The 18,288-nt window shown below is 38.1% G+C and overlaps 1 protein-coding gene across 2 annotated transcripts in view; it reads left to right on the forward strand.

Annotated features, from left to right (window-relative positions):
* Positions 1-18,288, forward strand: part of macrod2 (mono-ADP ribosylhydrolase 2) — a 578,061-nt gene that overhangs the window by 200,785 nt on the left and 358,988 nt on the right. For both annotated transcript variants that reach the window (XM_084391152.1, XM_084391151.1), the window contains exon 5: positions 1,326-1,442. In XM_084391152.1, the coding sequence (XP_084247278.1) occupies positions 1,326-1,442 (117 nt within the window). The remainder of the gene's footprint in view (positions 1-1,325; positions 1,443-18,288) is intronic.

The raw sequence follows: 18,288 nt of genomic DNA on the forward strand, positions 1-18,288 counted from the left end.
CAGTCGGTTTTAATTCCATATTCTCTTTATAATGATCTTCTTTGAGAATAAAGGTCAGGAGCTCAGCGTCTGTTGGAATAAGTTCTTCATTTCTGCTTACAAGCTCTTTTTTGGATTTATTTGTTTTCCTTATGACTGTACCTTTATGATGTTTCTTTGTGATTGATAATGGGTTGCTGGAGGTGTGTCATGGGCTTTTGAGGGAGGGAGACCATTTGGATTTCTATTTCTCTGCCTACTCATGTAAGCAGTACCATCAGTCAAAGGCATCCTGAGCTTAACCATGTGAAATTAAAACATCGGGAGGTGGGGATAACCAAGGGAGAGCAAAATAACACGGAAGGCAAAAGCTTCTTCATGCCATTCATTTTATACGAATCAACAGTGGTCGGGGACACAAGGTGGTTTAGCACTTTTTAGTATCAGTAGTTCAAGGGTCATGCCTTCATCTACCATGAGTTTTTTATGTATCACTGTACATATAGTCTGTATGTATTATTTCCTATTTTAATACATTCATTAATACGATTTTTTAAATATTCATTCACCTCAGAATTGAAATGGTCATCATTTCTCTGTCGTTCAAAACCTGTATTTCTTGGAGCACAAAAGGAAAAATATTGAAGAATTTCAAACACCCCATAATCACAAAAAAGTTTAAACTAAAACCATGAAACATCAACTAAGTATCATAAAAAATAGATGTTTTTTTCAATGAAAAAAAAAAAGCTTTTAATATTTCAGCCAACATATCTGTTCTCGCTAGGTTATGTAATGCCAAGAATCTGGCAGTACGATACGTGTAACGATACGGACACGATAAGGAAAATTAGTAAAGTACTTGGAGAATTCTTTAGTATTCATCTAAACGCCGTTCTTAGTAGCGTGGATGGCGCTGGGATGTTTTTTGAGCTCTTTAGATTCAATGTGTTCCCTGAGTATTGGATTTTGGCACGGCTTATTTTTCAAACAACATGACTCTTGTTGATCTCCTTAAGTGCTTTCTTTACAGTGGAAGCCAAAATGAGTCCACACTTCACCTCTATACACCGCGACTGGAGCTGGTATCATTATTTGGTCTTCCATTGGTGGTAACTAGTGAGCTGGGTTTGCCAATGCTAACGCTAGCGGTTCACCCTTGCACTTATGTCAGTTCACATTCAGAGATAAAAAGACTTCCATCTAATGATTGGGGTTTAAACTGAACAAAGCCATGAATCTTGGATGCAAACAAATAGATATATTGATACAGTGTTGCTAAACATAATATCACGATATTATCTTACACCCCTAGTTCTCACACTGGTGTTGTTTCTCTCTTTCAGTGGATGGCTGCATACACAGAGCCGCGGGTCATCTCCTGTATGAAGAGTGCCACTCGTTAAATGGCTGTGACACTGGAAAAGCCAAGATCACCTGTGGCTACGACCTCCCCGCTAAATGTAAGTAGCTGCATGTTGCCCTTATTTATTTTTTTACAGGTAACTGAAGACCACTATGTTCAGAAGCCAAGGGAACAGTAGTGCTCACAGAACCCACTCAATGGATTTCTTACCTTGTTGTTTCTTTAAACAATAAGCATGGATTCTAGAAAAAGAGTCTAATGAGTGAGTGTTACCACGCTTCAACTTTGTGATGTTCCTGCAGCAGAGCACCCGTTGTTTGCAGCGATGCACTTTGAGCGCGTATATGTGATTAATGGAGTGGTATTATTAGTGCGCTGATTATTATGATGACTTGCTGTGGTGTGCTTGGCTGGCTGAAGGGGCCATCTGTACTCCAACAAAGACATTAAGGGAACTATTAGTTTGTAATTTGATTGATATTTCATCCTTGATTTATTCCATTAGCTTATGGCATTCTCTGACTCATGTGAGTGATGATGAGCATCACGCTGGTAGCGGCTGGAAGACGGCGTCGCTACGAGGCGGCGTCACGGGATTTAGAATGCAGGAGGGCTTCTTGTGTCATGTTGTTTGCCTGCTGTGGTGAAGATGTGCTTAAAACATGAACAGACTCTAAACTATGGACTTCTCCTGAGGTGGTCTGATGTAGATATACAAGGTCATTACTCTGCTAAACACCATCAGATGCAGATTTGCAGGTCTTAAGATGGCTTGATATGGTTTAGCTGGTCTCCTAGCCTTACCAGCTGACAAGTGCTCTTGAATTATGTGGTTTTGCTGGTCTTAGCTAATTTAACTTTTCTCCCAGCCTGATTAAGCTGGTTTAGTTGGTCAACGAGGATACTCGCCAAGATGGGCATTTTGACATAGCCTAATTTTGCATGTACTGTATGTGTTCATTCAAGCACAAAAAGGTGAGAAAGAGAAGTGAATTCTGTGTCTTTATCTGCACTTTTATCTTTTTTTAACTAGTTTTTCCATGTTAACATGCATTAGTCTGATGGTTTAACCATTGCTAAATTTGGTTACTTTTAAAAATGCATTCAGAGACACATGTGGCGTGTTTAATTTCATCGTGCTTACTCTAGTTTTTTTTTTTTTTTTTTGTAAGTGGAGATGGGGATATAACATTCCAGTCATAACTGCTTTTTTTTCTTTCCTATTCTGTATCTGATATTTCTGCCATTGGGGCAGCTCAAATATCTTGCAAACATTGTTAAATGTTTTGTGTTCTGCCACCTCTTTTTTCTAACAAAGAGCCGATATTGACTAAATGAGAAGCTCTGTGGCTTTCTCTACTGTCCTTGATTTAATGTTATGTCACTTCTGAGCTAAAACAATTGAATTGGATGTAACAGCATCCAGCAACCTTGAAGCAATCTTTCAGACAGTGATGCCTGAGCTAAAGCTTTTTATAGGCTTATCGAATCCTGGATGGCTGGATGATGTGATTAATTAGTGCAAAGGCAGAATCTCGGCGAGAGGAACATACTGTATGTCTCCTCTTCAGCCCTTAGGAGATTCATCAGTCCTAAAAGCATCAAACAAGTAAGCTGCATTTTGTCTCTTTCTGCATCAACATCATGTCGCTTCATTATTTCTCTGTCAAAGCTGACATCTACTGGAAATCTTCGTGCTCTCACTCGCTTCTCTCTTCCTCTCTCTGTCTGTATACTCTACCCATCGTTCAGTTTTCTTGTCTTAAGCGTTTACTCTTTTGTGACTAATTTCCACCCACATACGCATTCTGAGACTGTCTGTTGTTACTTTTTTTTTTCACGTCAGAATATGTTGTTGAGCGTCTTTATTCAGTTCTTGCAGAAAGTCTATCTTTACAAATAAGTCATACTGTGTCGCCAAGTGAAGTTGCGAATGAAGTTGCTACCAGATTAGCAAAAATAATTGTAGTCCATTGGTTCTCAGCTGGTTTTGCTCCAGGACAAGGATTTTATATTGGATGTCAAGTGGTGGCTCAACACAGTACTAAAATTGTTTATTCTTCAAAAGAAACAAAAATGTCCCTAGGATCATACATTACAGATTACGATGAACAAAATAGGCCCAAAAACGGCAGCCAAAATGTACTAAAAATGTAGTAAAATTTACCATAAATTGACTATTAATACTTTTTACATTATTTTTCTTTAATATTTTTCTTTAATTATATTATTAATTAAAAGAACATTGGAAAAGACACTGTGCTCAATATTTTATTAGTATTAAAGGGATACTCCACTTTAAAATGAAAATTCTGTCATCATATACTCACCCTCATGTTACTAGACCGTTTCTGGTCTCATTGACTTCCATAGTATATTTTTTCCTACTATGGAAGTCAATGAGACCAGAAACTGTCTAGTTACTGACATTCTTCTAAATATCTTCCTTTCTGTTCAGCAGAAGAAAGAAATTCATACAGGTTTGAAACAACATGAGGGTGAGTATATGATGACAGAATTTTCATTTTAAAGTGGAGTATCCCTTTAAGTAAAAAGTAAATTTGCGGTAAAATACTGATGTTTGCTTTTTGATGTCAACGATAAAAGGTTTGGGAAGCATTTCTCCTCCATTTTAAAAGTTAATAAGCCTATTTATAACTTTGCAGGATTATTTGAAGAGTTTAATTTTAAAATTTGCATTTAGCATAGCAACCAGACAACCATTTTTGGGTTGTGCCACACCATTTGAGAACAAGCTCTAGTCTTGAATGAAGCATGTATAACACCTGCATTTGGAAAAAAAATCATTTACTTTCGGTGAATGCCAGTCACTCCAAATGTGTCAAGAAATAGAAATATCAACTAACAATCACCCTTACCTATTAGGACCTTCACCACACTTGTTTGTATCCGTAATGTTTTATCCTGTGTATACTTTCAAAAAACAGATTTATTAATACATCATTTTAAAATCAATCTACAAATAATTGGAGAGAGAATCGCAATGCATTGGTGAATCAATTTTTCTAGTCCCTATGCTTCAGATGAGTTTACTAATGCATTCTAGATTTGGAAAACGGCTTCATTATGGCATCATCTTTACGGTAGCGAACACTGCATAGGCAAAACAGGCTGGGACAGTTGCCATGGTTATACTTGCAACTTGCAGCACATTATAATGCATATTTATCATCTCTAAGTCTCATTCTGATTGGACACACAAGCTCTTTCAGCATCACTAACTTGTATGTTTGCGTTCCATTGGCATCTGCTGCAAGATGGTTTACTCTACTGCGCCACAGAGACAACCAGGGAGCGGGATGCAAATGGCACAGATGGTCCTTTTACCTTTTATATCTTGGCGTAGTCAAATATTTCCAGCATGGGCTTTTTATGCTTCCATAATTTGCCAGAACACAAGCCCTTTTCCTTCCATTCTGCTCACAGGAAAGTGTATCCCTCTCTTTTGGTAGAAAGGCAGAGAAAGGGAGCTCTACTACCTCGACCTTTTCTGAAGTCTTACCTGCGGGCTTCTCACTTCCCTCTGGAATTGACGAGAACAGAGATTTTACAGTGTGCAAGGCCACTTTATCTCGCTCTTTCCCATTTATTTGCTTCCTTCCTGTGTTCCTTTCTCTAGTTTCAGTTGACCTGAGACTGCCATATAGACTGAGGCACTAAAGTCTCAGGTGATGTAGAGCAGACGCCACAGAACGAAATTTGTCCTAGTTTATTAGCATCTTTTTGCTATTATTTTTGCTCTTGCAAAAAAAAAAAAAAAAGTTACCCATGACAGTTCTCCCCATTTGATTTTGTTTTTCTGCTGGTCCAATGATAGCCTGGCAAGTCAGACCTACATCAAGATGTTAGGTCTGGCAACTCACCATAGACATGGCTCAATCCGAGGGGCGGGATAAACAGCTGTCTTTCAAATTCCCTCTGCACGCAATAGGACAGCGCTTCAACCAACCAGAGCGTTTTCCTAACAGCGGAGCTAACGTTAGTTGATAGATTCAACTTTTGCCGTATCTGGCCGGCAAAACTACGAACGCATCTTCCTTTTTTAAGAATGACTTAAGTGCCGTTCTTTGCTCTTTTCTCAAAGAAAAACTTAACTCCAAGTCCTCCAGAGTCGCGGCCAAAGCCGATTCGAAAGACTGTTCTCCAGCAGCAGCCATTCTTTGTTTTCAAGTAGCAGGGAACCGTCGCAAGACTCGCAACTCTGTTGTCATTATGTTAAGCCCGCCCCGCCTACTCTATACACGATGTGATTGGCCTGACCTAATTTTGTTTTTTCCAGCTCGAAAGTCAATGGAGAGTTGCTAGACTACCCTGGCCGCAAAATAAATTTTGCTGCCGCTAGGGTGCGTCTAGATTTCTAGGCTAGTCCAATGAGGCTAGTAGATGAGATTTTTACATCTACTGACAACATACTGACAATTTTTTTTTATTTAATTTAATTTTAATTTAATTTAATTTAATTTAAAAATAAATCTTATTTTATTTTATTAGCAAATTGTCAGAAATATATATTATCAATATATACCATTTTGAATAATAATAATAATATTTTTTATTTATTTATTTTTTATTTTTTATTATTTAGTAGTAAATACCCGACTAGCCCGGCTCTTTTTCTCATACGCATACTTTACTTGAAGCCTATGGGGCATAACATATCAAAAAGTGCGAAAAGAAAATTGTGATCAGCAGACCTCTTCCTTCAAATATTTTTTTTACATTTATTTTATTAGCAAATTGTCAGAAATAGATATTATCAACGATATGCAATTATTAAATATAATAATATTATTATTATTATTATTAATAATAATAATAATAATAATTAATATTATTATTATTTAGTAGTAAATATATTAACCTAGGTCTATATTTAATTAGCCTTTAAGTGCGCTATATATTATTTATTTAAATATACATGTATTTTTGTTATTAGTTTAAAATATATTTAAACAGTTGTTAATAATATAAAGGTATAACTCCTAGCTGTAGAATGTAGGCTGCGTTCTCTCACAAAATATTTGAGGTTTTGCAGTTAGTGTTACTGTAGTAAAACCATGGTAAGCTTTGTAAGGGGTGGCCACTTTTGAAGGTGCCTTTTTTTCTGTTTAGCTTAATTCATGAATAAATTCAATTTGCAAAGATGAGTAGAAGGCCATTGTCCCTGTCCCAGGTGATGAAAAGATAACAGATTTAATTAGATCTGTTTGTCTTCAGCATGTTTTTTTATATACCTGTTTGCATCTCAAAGACTTTCATTGTCGATTAAAAGTAAAATTGGACAAATACGGTAAATGGCAGGATTTGTTTGATCAAGATGGACCTGAAAGTTCTGGAAGAGTTCAGTTAAAGTTGTACCTAGTGAGCTAAACTACTCCACTTATCAAATACTCATTCCTCAAAGGCATTGGTGCTGGCTTGCGTCCCTGCTACAATCTGTCAAGGTCACCGGATGGCAAATTATATTGCCTTAGCTAATGTTGAAATTAAACGTAAAAGAGAAGGGAGAAAAACAAAGCCTAAGGGATAAAATGCTTCCTTGTGTTTGGACAGAGACGCTGAACGCCGTGAAGAACAACCCACCATTGGCCTCAGGAAAGTGCCTGTAAATAATGAGCTAAATCCAGACTAGCTCGGCTCTTTTTCTCATACGCATACTTTACTTGAAGCCAATGCGACATGACATCTCAAAAAGTGCCCTTTTGGATTCCTGTTCTCATCATTTGATTCTCTCTTGCCAAAGACAAGAAAATTGGGTGCTATTAGTGATCAGCAGACCTCTTTCTTCCAATTTTTTTCATGCGTTTTCACTTTTTTTTTTTTTTTTTTTTTTTTTGGGCTTAGATAAAACCAAGACTTGTGTATGTCAGAGGCAAATGGGACACTTGTAGGATCAGGCTGTCACATGTGGCACACATTACTGAAGACTGGCCCTGGGATTATTAATAAATGACAGTAATTATCTTCCCACCGTAGCGGAAAAAGGCACTAAATAAAACTGTGTGTTACCTCAATCTGACAATGAAACCAGTGATTTATTTAGGACAATAGCTTTTTTTTGGGGGGGGGGTTGGTCCCGTTTCGGTAAATAATTTCTTACGAAAAGCTGTATACGCTTGAATTTTTTTATTATTTAGTAACTTACTGTACTGTATATTATTCAGAGGCCAGCTGTATAAAAAAGCATGTGAAATTTATAGTTTAACTTAAAGGGATAGTACAAGTTAATCTTAATCAACAGAATTTATGGTGTGTTTGATTACCACAAAACAAAAAACAAAAAAACCCCTCTCCATCGTGTTTATTAAAGCAAAAATCGAGTTTACGTTTATGCAACTTAAATGAAAATAAATTGGTCCCTTTTTTAAAAGCCAAAATGTGAAGTAGTATAATTTAATTTAGTTTATATCATTGTTAACTTGTGTATTATTCCTTTTTCATTCTGTCATCTATTACAGTTGTCTTATAATTTTAGTGTTTATGGCATTTTGTTATCATGGCAATGAAGATGTAAAATTGGACATAACTTTTTAATTCATTGTGGCTATAGTTTTGAAACAGTGAGTATTTATTGATTGATCCATAATCAACATTATGCCACAAAACTTGTATTTAGCCTGGAATATTCCTTTAAAAGTTGAACACAGAGTAAATGTTTATACAGTGTGAGTTTGTATGTATTGGCTAGAGTTTCTGCATGAATTTCCATTTAAACAAAATCCTCCTGTACTTTTATATTCATCATATCCCTAAAACAACCCTTTGTCTCTCGACACATAAAAAAAGGACAAAGATTATTTGTAAAAATATCAAATATTAATGCAACGGTTGATGGTGCTTGAATATCACTTCAAAACACTTTAGCAATGTGGTTATAAATACACTGGCTAATCAACAGAACGGAAACATTAGATGAAGCATTGTTATGAATTATTGAACCATCACAAAAATCAATGTTTTGTGTGTGTGCAGATGTGTTCTCTTTTTCATTTTGAAGAAAACAAAGCACAGTTTGCTTTGTTTGTGTAGCTGTAGTGAGTGTTCAGAGTCTGACCAAGGACACATCTCTGACTTTGATATATCAGCTAACATTAAGCACACACTCATGTTCCTGTTAAAGTAGTCCAGTCTGATCTCTTACATCAAATCTTCTTCTTTTTTTTTTTTTTTCATGTGAAGAGGTTTTCACTTAGAGTGTTCAAGGTGAAATATGTAGTGTGATTGTTTACTAGTGAGAAAAACATGTTTGATATGACCGATTATAATGCTTTTCTGCATCACATCTATTATGATCAATTGGAAATACGCATAAATATCTCTTGAAAATGAATGCACACTATCCAGTGCTCTTCATTTATTCACTGCAGGGGCTGATTTCAGCGTCCCAATATGGTGTGGGCTACTTGAAGGAATGGAGGAGGAAGCTGATTTTATCCTCCTCCTCTTCTTTTTCTTCTCTGTCTCTTCTCCTCAAAACCAGCAGGGTCTCATCTTTATTAATGCGCTTGTACGTAAACAGAACTGTGCAGTATTTAGCATCAGCTGTCACTGTGGAGCCCCAGCACATTAATTGTTAAAGCCAAAGAGGACTGCCTGGGAAAAGTTAACGTCCCTGAGGAACGTTTAAGACAGATGAGAAAAAGAACGGATGGAGGAGAACGGAGGAGGAAGAGAGAGGCTCTCACTCGCTGATCTCGTCTGAAATCACCCACTCTCTCTTTGCTTTTTGTTTTTCTCCCTGAGGCGGCCGCAGATTGACAGTTCAAAATCCTTTCTATGTCATTTACTGTTCTGGCTTTTATTCTCATTTTCTTTAAGAAAAAACCTCAATGTACACCCTAAATAATACATTGTGCGCTGGTGTTGAAATTCACTGAAACTACAGTACACATAATCAAAGGATTCAGGGTCACCTGTGTTTTCTGTTTTCATTTGTGCTGGATCGTTCGATAATTGTGGCTCTGAGTCTGCTGAGGTCAAGGAATCGTGTTAGACACTGCTCTGATGTTGTCAGTGCTTTCTTACGTTTGTTTCTCTGTCTAGAGATTGCCAAGATAGCATCTCTGCCATTGCCAACATGTTTTAGTGCTCAAAAATGTAATCGATGATCATTAATAATGGAAATAATTGACAAATTTCATTATTTCGAATGTAGAAAATCTAAGATTGTCTATTTTGGAGTGCAGAATGAGTGATTAAATGTAGCTGTTGTCATTAAACTTCACAGGTAAACTTGATGCATATCAATCAGTGTTTTTATACATAATTCAATCTTGAAATTCTTTATGCATGCAAATTATAGTGTTATAAAGTCTTCAATTTGGCAAGCTTTTGAAGCAAGTGAGCATTGGGCAATGTGTTGAATGTCTGATTAGTCAAAGAAATAAGATTTCCAATCTTTCAAAACAAATCTTTTCTTTTTTATATACCATATATCCAAGGTATTTATTATGTTTATTTGAAATAAGTTATATTATAATAAATACCCTAGACTCTCCTGGTTCTAGCAATTGCAGGACCGTGGGGGGCCCCATTTAATGCATCTGGGGTTTCAGAGGGGGCAAAAGACGTCCCTGCAGATGTTGCGTTTCAAACACCCTGCTATTAGTGGGTGTCAGAGGCGCAGCGTGATGGATGGACAGAAATGATTTAAGTGAGTGTTGACCAAGGCTAAAACAAGCCTCAGAGTTCGAGTGAGGAACACAGACTGTTTGGTCTGTCTCAACTTTGACCACAAAAACGCAGGGTTCACCGGCTCAACGATTTGCTCATGCAGTTTCAGACAGGCTGCTCATGGAGGGAGTGTTTTATTATCAAGTCTTTCAAAAGCACACTGAATGCCTTTGAAATTAATGCAGTGAAAGTTATATAGCTTTCAGCCTCAAATCTGAGTGCAAACTTGAAAGAAACAAAAACAAAAAATAGATTAGGGGAGAGTTGGGGTACGTTATGCTAGTTTTTACTTAAGTTGTCCTCTAGGCAGGGAGAAAGAAATTATCTACAACATAGGGCCATAGAAATATAACAACTTGTTTTGCTAAACATTATTTTCATATAAATATACTCTGGGCAGGGCGGTACCGGCAACATCTGGGAAGTGCACGTATAAGCAAGAAAAAGTGCGGGTTTACATCTTACTCTCTCATCTCTCCGACACGCAAACCCGTCTCCCAGGCCCGGACTGGCCATTGGGAGCACCGGGAGAATTCCCGGGACTAATTTTGCCAGCCAGCGTTTTTTTTTTTATTCTTTTTGTTTGTTTTTATTATTATTATTATTTTATACTACTACCGTTACCGGTGATCATTTTCGAATTCGTCATTAATAAAATCATGAATCTGTTAGTCTTGACTGGCAAGGCTACGATTCCACTTAAAGCCTCAGCCAAACGGTTAAACAGAAAATGCGAGCATCACCCGATGATGGAGAGAAAACGGCCAGGTGGAGCAGAGAGGGAAAGGACAACGAAAAAGAAAGCACTCAGAGAACAAGCATCAAAATGTTGCAAAATGAATGACCTGTTCAGGGCTTCAAGTGCAGGTCAGTTTCATCTGTAAATACTGTACTTTTTTTCTTCGTTAACTTAGTATTGAAATGCTAGCAAATGTAAGCGGTATAGCGCCCCTATTACTATCGTCACTCAAAATACTGTATGCTAAAGGAGATTAATATTATTTAGTGTAAAGTTACATTAGTAATTTAGCAGACAAATATTAACATTTATGTGCTACTGGGAGCAGGGAGACAGGAGTGATAGTGCAGACATGTCTGGCCATTTGTGAGGTTTAAAACTTTTTTCCTTTCCTTTCCTTTCCTTTCCTTTCCTTTCCTTTCCTTTCCTTTCCTTTCCTTTCCTTTCCTTTCCTTTCCTTTCCTTTCCTTTCCTTTCCTTTCCTTTCCTTTCCTTTCCTTTCCTTTCCTTTCCTTTCCTTTTTTTTTATCAAATGAAGGTGGAGACAGTCAACCTAGCACTAGCTGTGGTGCAATGATCACACATTCAGCCAGGGAGTGAGATGACATGTAGAAGCAAAATAAGATTATTATTATTATTTTTTTTAACATATTGTATGAAATATAGTGTTGCTAAATGTTGGATATTTAAGTAATTTTAAGATGAAAACAACAACATTTTGTCATAAATATAATACTTAGATTTTTTTTTACTACAAATAAATGTAGATTCTGGGCAAAAAAATTACAATAAGGTGGTTCTGTTTGTAACATGAGGCCAGCAGAAGGTGAAGAAGAGACAGGTACAAGAAAAATACACACACTTCATATATATATATATATATATATATATATATATATATATATATATATATATATACTGTATATATATACTGTATATATATATATATATATATATATATATATATACACACACTCACCTAAAGGATTATTAGGAACACCATACTAATACTGTGTTTGACCCCCTTTCGCCTTCAGAACTGCCTTAATTCTACGTGGCATTGATTCAACAAGGTGCTGAAAGCATTCTTTAGAAATGTTGGCCCATATTGATAAGATAGCATCTTGCAGTTGATGGAGATTTGTGGGATGCACATCCAGGGCACGAAGCTCCCGTTCCACCACATCCCAAATATGCTCTATTGGGTTGAGATCTGGTGACTGTGGGTGGGGGCCATTTTAGTACAGTGAACTCATTGTCATGTTCAAGAAACCAATTTGAAATGATTCGAGCTTTGTGACATGGTGCATTATCCTGCTGGAAGTAGCCATCAGAGGATGGGTACATGGTGGTCATAAAGGGATGGACATGGTCAGAAACAATGCTCAGGTAGGCCGTGGCATTTAAACGATGCCCAATTGGCACTAAGGGGCCTAAAGTGTGCCAAGAAAACATCCCCAGGCCCACACCATTACACCACCACCACCAGCCTGCACAGTGGTAACAAGGCATGATGGATCCATGTTCTCATTCTGTTTACGCCAAATTCTGACTCTACCATCTGAATGTCTCAACAGAAATCGAGACTCATCAGACCAGGCAACATTTTTCCAGTCTTCAACTGTCCAATTTTGGTGAGCTCGTGCAAATTGTAGCCTCTTTTTCCTATTTGTAGTGGAGATGAGTGGTCCCGGTGGGGTCTTCTGCTGTTGTAGCCCATCCGCCTCAAGGTTGTGCGTGTTGTGGCTTCACAAATGCTTTGCTGCATACTTCGGTTGTAACGAGTGGTTATTTCAGTCAAAGTTGCTCTTCTATCAGCTTGAATCAGTCGGCCCATTCTCCTCTGACCTCTAGCATCAACAAGGCATTTTCACACCATTCTTTGTAAACCCTAGAAATGGTTGTGCGTGAAAATCCCAGTAACTGAGCAGATTGTGAAATACTCAGACCGGCCCGTCTGGCACCAACAACCATGCCACGCTCAAAATTGCTTAAATCACCTTTCTTTCCCATTCTGACATTCAGTTTGGAGTTCAGGAGATTGTCTTGACCAGGACCACACCCCTAAATGCATTGAAGCAACTGCCATGTGATTGGTTGATTAGATAATTGCATTAATGAGAAATTGAACAGGTGTTCCTAATAATCCTTTAGGTGAGTGTATATAACACTAGTACTCCACTTTACTTAGTGTATGAGGCTGATGATACTGGTGGAAGGGAGGGACATAGAGATATTAGGGTAAATGAAGAGAAGGAAAAGGGAAGTGAGGATACCGTTCAAGAAAAAGCCTTTAATTATTTTACACGGCCCCAGCCTAAGGATTTAGACCAATAAATGTAATTTAGGAAAAAATAGGGTTGTCTGTGTTTCTAAATTTTATTTGGGTCCATAGGATGGCCTGGATGGGTGTGGGATTTCCCGGCCTGAAATTGTGTCCCAGTCCGGCCCTGCCGTTCAGGAGATTGTCAGCTCACTCACTTGCTTCATTTGCTATGGATGAATATTGTTGGTGTTACATGGCTTTCATTTCAGCGTGGGATTGTGCGTATTGCGCATAATTTTACTCAGTCCCGCAGATTTTGTTCTCACACCCAAAGTGCGTGCACATTAAGTACTACCTCTTAGTATTAAATTGAGTTCCTTTTCACTGCTTATTGTGCATAAACTGTCAAAATGCAGATCTTGGCAAGTATTCATGTAAACAGTCAGTTATGTTTTAAGTGAACGTAAACAGTTGCACCAGGTCTTAAAGGGACAGCAGCCTAATATATATCCTCATGGCATCGATGTCAAAATTATGTCCAGTGAAAATTCTGAGTGGCTATTAACTTTGGAAAACCACTATATAACAGGGGTTTTGCTAAACAATAGTTTGATGTTTTATGTATATTTTCAGACTTGGATTTGTTGGTTTTGTATTGATCAGATGTGTAAAATCAGTCAAATGTACTGACACAAACAAAAATAAAATTACTTTTCACATGTGCATATCTAATTCATGTGATGAGCTCTGTAGAAATTTATATTCATGTACATTTTGCAGGTTTTTTTTGCCCCTGTGTAAACAGCACAGACAGAAAAAGGTCTTGATCGGGAGCTGGACCGGTGTTTGAGTAATGTCATGTTCATGGGCTCAACAAGTTAATGGGTAACACCATGTCCTAACCAGACGCGATGCGATAAGATTCCAGCGAGGGCAAGTGCACAGCACCAGAGAGTAATCTTGACTGCACTCTCAAGAAAATGGGTAAATAGGCTATATAATCAAATTCACAAATATTACTCCATTTAAACATCGTTAAAAATACATAGGCTACTGAGTTACTAAAACAATCTTTGTCAAAGAATACACTTGTTTGTTCACAGTTTGAACGTTCTTGTTTCCATTTGTTTAATTTCAAAATCTGAGGTGAATTATCCATTGTTGCTTTTACAGCTACAAAGCTGAGAGCACTAAATGCTATTCAAAGTCACATTGCATGCTTTTAACACTAAATAAAGCACATAAACAGTACCTGACATTGTCATTGCCACACATTTGTGTTTGTTGTTCCAGCGCGACTTCGCAGAAAAACAGAAACCGTTTCTAAAATAGAATCGTCGAGTGTCGCCGTTGCGGCTGGTTAGGACTAAAACTCTGATTAGCATGGAAAAGATACCTTTTATCGCGTGTCGCAGCGTTGCGTTAGGACACGGTGTAATTATCTCAAACATGGGCGGTCTTGACTGAACTGGTTGTCCTTTCTCTGCGATGAGAAATTCATTGTGACTCATGAACTTGACTCTCTCTTTCTCTCCACAAGTAAGCTATCTAATTTTCATGATTCATTCTACATTTTTATGTTAAATTGAGCTTCATATATTTGTAGACTATAATCAGACTACCAGTTCTGTTTTTAAGGCTTGCTCTGTTTGTAAAATGACTACCCTCTCAGTTTGCTGTCTTTAATATCAATTAACATTTAACTCACTGCATACAGAATTCGATAATTACAGAAGAAAGTTAAATTACGTTGCATCAGGCGCACCACAGCGTTTATTAGCTGGTTTTGAAGGTCGTCTTATCATCTTCTCCATCAGCGTCAAACTCTCACCCCAAGCCAGATGCCAGGACTCCAATATTTACTGTAAACACACCTGGAGCAATAATACTAATCATTAGCACATGTCTTAGCGAGTGTGATGAATTCGGGTGAGTTAGCAATGAGAAATCACTCGTATGCCCCGTTTCATCCAAAGACCGTCTGTTCGCCTCTCTTTACCCTGCAAATGAAAATTAATTACACCAAAGTACCCACTATTGATAAGTGACACATAGTTCATTTAGATTAAATTATCCCTCCGAATCATTATCGGTTCACTGGGTTGCATTTGTCACTCGCAGCTCCATCCTTTCCTCTGATTGGATGCCTTTGACACTCCTGCAGAGATGATTGTCCACTTTAATTTGGTTATTGGTGGTCTGCCTACGGCTCTCTCCTCTGTGAATTTGTTACACTACCCTTTTTTTCTTTTTTCTTTGCACAACAATTTAGTTTGGACCAAAACTTTCTGCACTGACCCTCTCTTTATGCGTGGTTATTTACTCAAGTGTATGTTAGTGTGTTTTATGCAGAATAAGTTTGTATATGAGCTCTATTGAGAGAAGAAAAACAGAGGAAATCCCTTCATGTGGATGTTAGAATTCAGAGAGCAATTTCTCCATTTGTTGAAGTGGCCCAAGGTGCTATGTGTGATCTTCCTGAATCAAAATTTCTCACTTCATGCTTTAGTCAGAGTTTCGCCGCAGGTTCTTTTTTTTCTCAGCTACTCACGGTTTAGAATTATTTGATAGCTCAGCGCTGAATAGGTATGATATATTTTCATTATGCAACTGTGAAAAATTCTTTGTTGTTGAAAAATGTAAAAGAATATTCCACTGCTAGTTCTGAACAGACAAGTTTAAATTGTTGATGATGTAGTTGTTGTTATTATCATGTTTTTTTGGTTATATCAAATTATATGTTTTTATCTCAAAGAGCGCTAGTATTTTTTTTTTTTGTCGGGGAAGTTACCAGAAACAAGGTTAGTTTCATGACACGAGTTAGTTTCATGATGCTACTTAAAGAGAACAAGGAAATTAAAATACATGTTTCTCTTTTTCAAATCCTGAATCATGCAAGTGTAAAATGAGACACTACACTTTTCTTTCATTATTTTTCTTTCTTTCCTTTTTCTTAGTGCTCTTATGTTTTTCAGGCGACTTTATGAAATGGCGAAGTGGGCCCCCCATAATTCAACAGGCACTTGCAGAACAGTAAAGAACATGTAGGCTGGTGGCTCTGGAAGCAGCAAGTGGGCACATCGTAAATGTCACCTATGCACACACAGTTGTTTCAAACTTTATTGGAAAACAAAAGTCCAGCGGTTCAGAGCCTTGCAACCATCATATCCTGTTATTAGCGCCATGGTGTGCAAATCTAAATTGAATTGACAGTGTTTTTTAATTGCAATTTATTTACTGAATTTGAATTGTAAACAGGAATTCAGATGGTTAGCTAAAGAGGTGTTGATCATTAAATGCTTGATTTTGTCATTATGGACATAAGTTTAAATTGATCTTTAAAGAAATATATTAACATGCTCAAATCATCTGCTGTATCAAGAGAGACAAATTATTTTAGTTACAACATTCTAATCGAAAGCTGCTCTATTGCCTTATTGAACGTAATTACAGAGCAGTCACCAAAACTGCCAGAACGCTCTGTTAATTGGTTAGCTGTAATTTTCTAGACTTCTCTCTTCCCTCCCCCTCTTCGTCCACTGCCACTTCGGAATATTTGTGTTTCTTTTGTTGGCTGGACCTGTCAGTCGCACCAATGCCTCCGGGGGGGTTGGTATAATTTGGTAATTTTGCCTAAACGGTGATACAGTGATTATGTGGCATCAGCTGCAGGCCTGTCAGAAAGATGCTCAACGCTCATCCATCACCACAAACGTGTTACTGAAAAAAAACACTTCGATAGACTGGAGTGTAGGAGGGAAAATGCAACAGAAGGCAGGTTGGGTTGGGGGCGTAATAGGGTACCTGTGAGTGTCTAAGGGTCCCAGTTTGGCCAGCAGAGAGGCACTGGTGCTTTTTAATAAAAGGGATGCATCAGTGGTGAAAGGGATTCTGGGAAGGTCAGCTTTCAAAAGAGGAATGCAGAGAGGGCGGTGGAGTACTACGGGTCTGTCTGTTCTGCCCACATGCTCGCACAGGGGTCGATCTGTCCATTTACCCATCCTCCATTACTCATTGCACCATCATCACTCCATCCTTTTTCCATCTCTTATCTGTCTCTCCCCGCTTGGAGAGTCTGGGTTCTGTTGGGAATGTGCAGGTCTGAATAGGTCATGATTTCACAGAAAGCACACCAGAAAGGCACTTGGCATGACTTCTCCTCCCCAGAAATTCAATTTAAGACATCTCGTCCTCGGAAACGGGTTTACAACCATCCAGAAATCATCCTCATGACTTTGTCAGTGGAAGTGACTTTCCGGTACTGATTTAAGACTAATATATCGCATTTGTCAAACAGTGTTTGCAATGTTGTGCAATCCTTCATTAAGCAGCCCGCCACCGTAAAAATAAGCAGCCGTTGCGCATACCGTGAGCCCCCGTGTTTAATAAAAACAGACACGGGAGAGTGAGTGTGAACGTGGTCCTGCAGCTTACCAGAGCCAAAAGCAGTGTCGCCAATGCAGTCAATAATTAGGAGACAGATGGGCAAATTGGAAGCAGCCAAGTAATGAAATTCACAGAGGCAGCATTGGGACTGTTACTGTACTGCTTTAGCATCTCCTTTTTATGTTCATCAACAGAAACACAGAAGAAAAGGCACCTGAATTTGATGTTTCTCAAGCTTATCGCCTTTGTTTACCTCTTAGCAAAGATTTAGCAGCAGAGCTAATTAAAACTAGCAAGTAGGAAAGTCCTGTTGCGCCGTTTTCCTGCTAATTATGTCTGAAAACAGGCTGCTAAATAGTTTTTCCTCAATCCTTGATGTTCCTTTCGCTAAATTGCAGTTGGTACTTGCATTACTTCCGCTCATTATGTTTTAAGGCTCAGGCTGCATGCTCAATGCCTGCGTGTTTGGGTATTTTCCTCTCTCTCCTCTCACTCATCAAATTCTCAGCTTGACGCAAACGTAGCATTAGCAGCGGAGGCGGTTTTTATGTGACATGAGAAGAGATGTCAAGGGTCGAAGCTGAGCTGTGTTCGAGCAGCCGTTTCGTTTGACCTCTCCGGAATCCCACAGTACCATTTTCTGGTTTTTAATGTTGTGGGTTTAGCTCAGCACTTGCTCCTTTAAATGCCATTAACCCGCTAATAAAAGTGCATACAGCTGTCCATAAAGCCTAATGGGCGAGCCAAGATGTACACTGAGCCCTTTGTGTGTGCAATCAGGAGGGAAAACCTTGACAAATACTCAGAAATGAGACTCAATAAAACAGAAAGTAAAGTCTTAAAATACACTGTCAAAAC

This window comes from Rutilus rutilus (genome assembly GCF_951802725.1).
Source record: "Rutilus rutilus genome assembly, chromosome: 20".
Lineage (NCBI taxonomy): Eukaryota > Metazoa > Chordata > Actinopteri > Cypriniformes > Leuciscidae > Rutilus > Rutilus rutilus.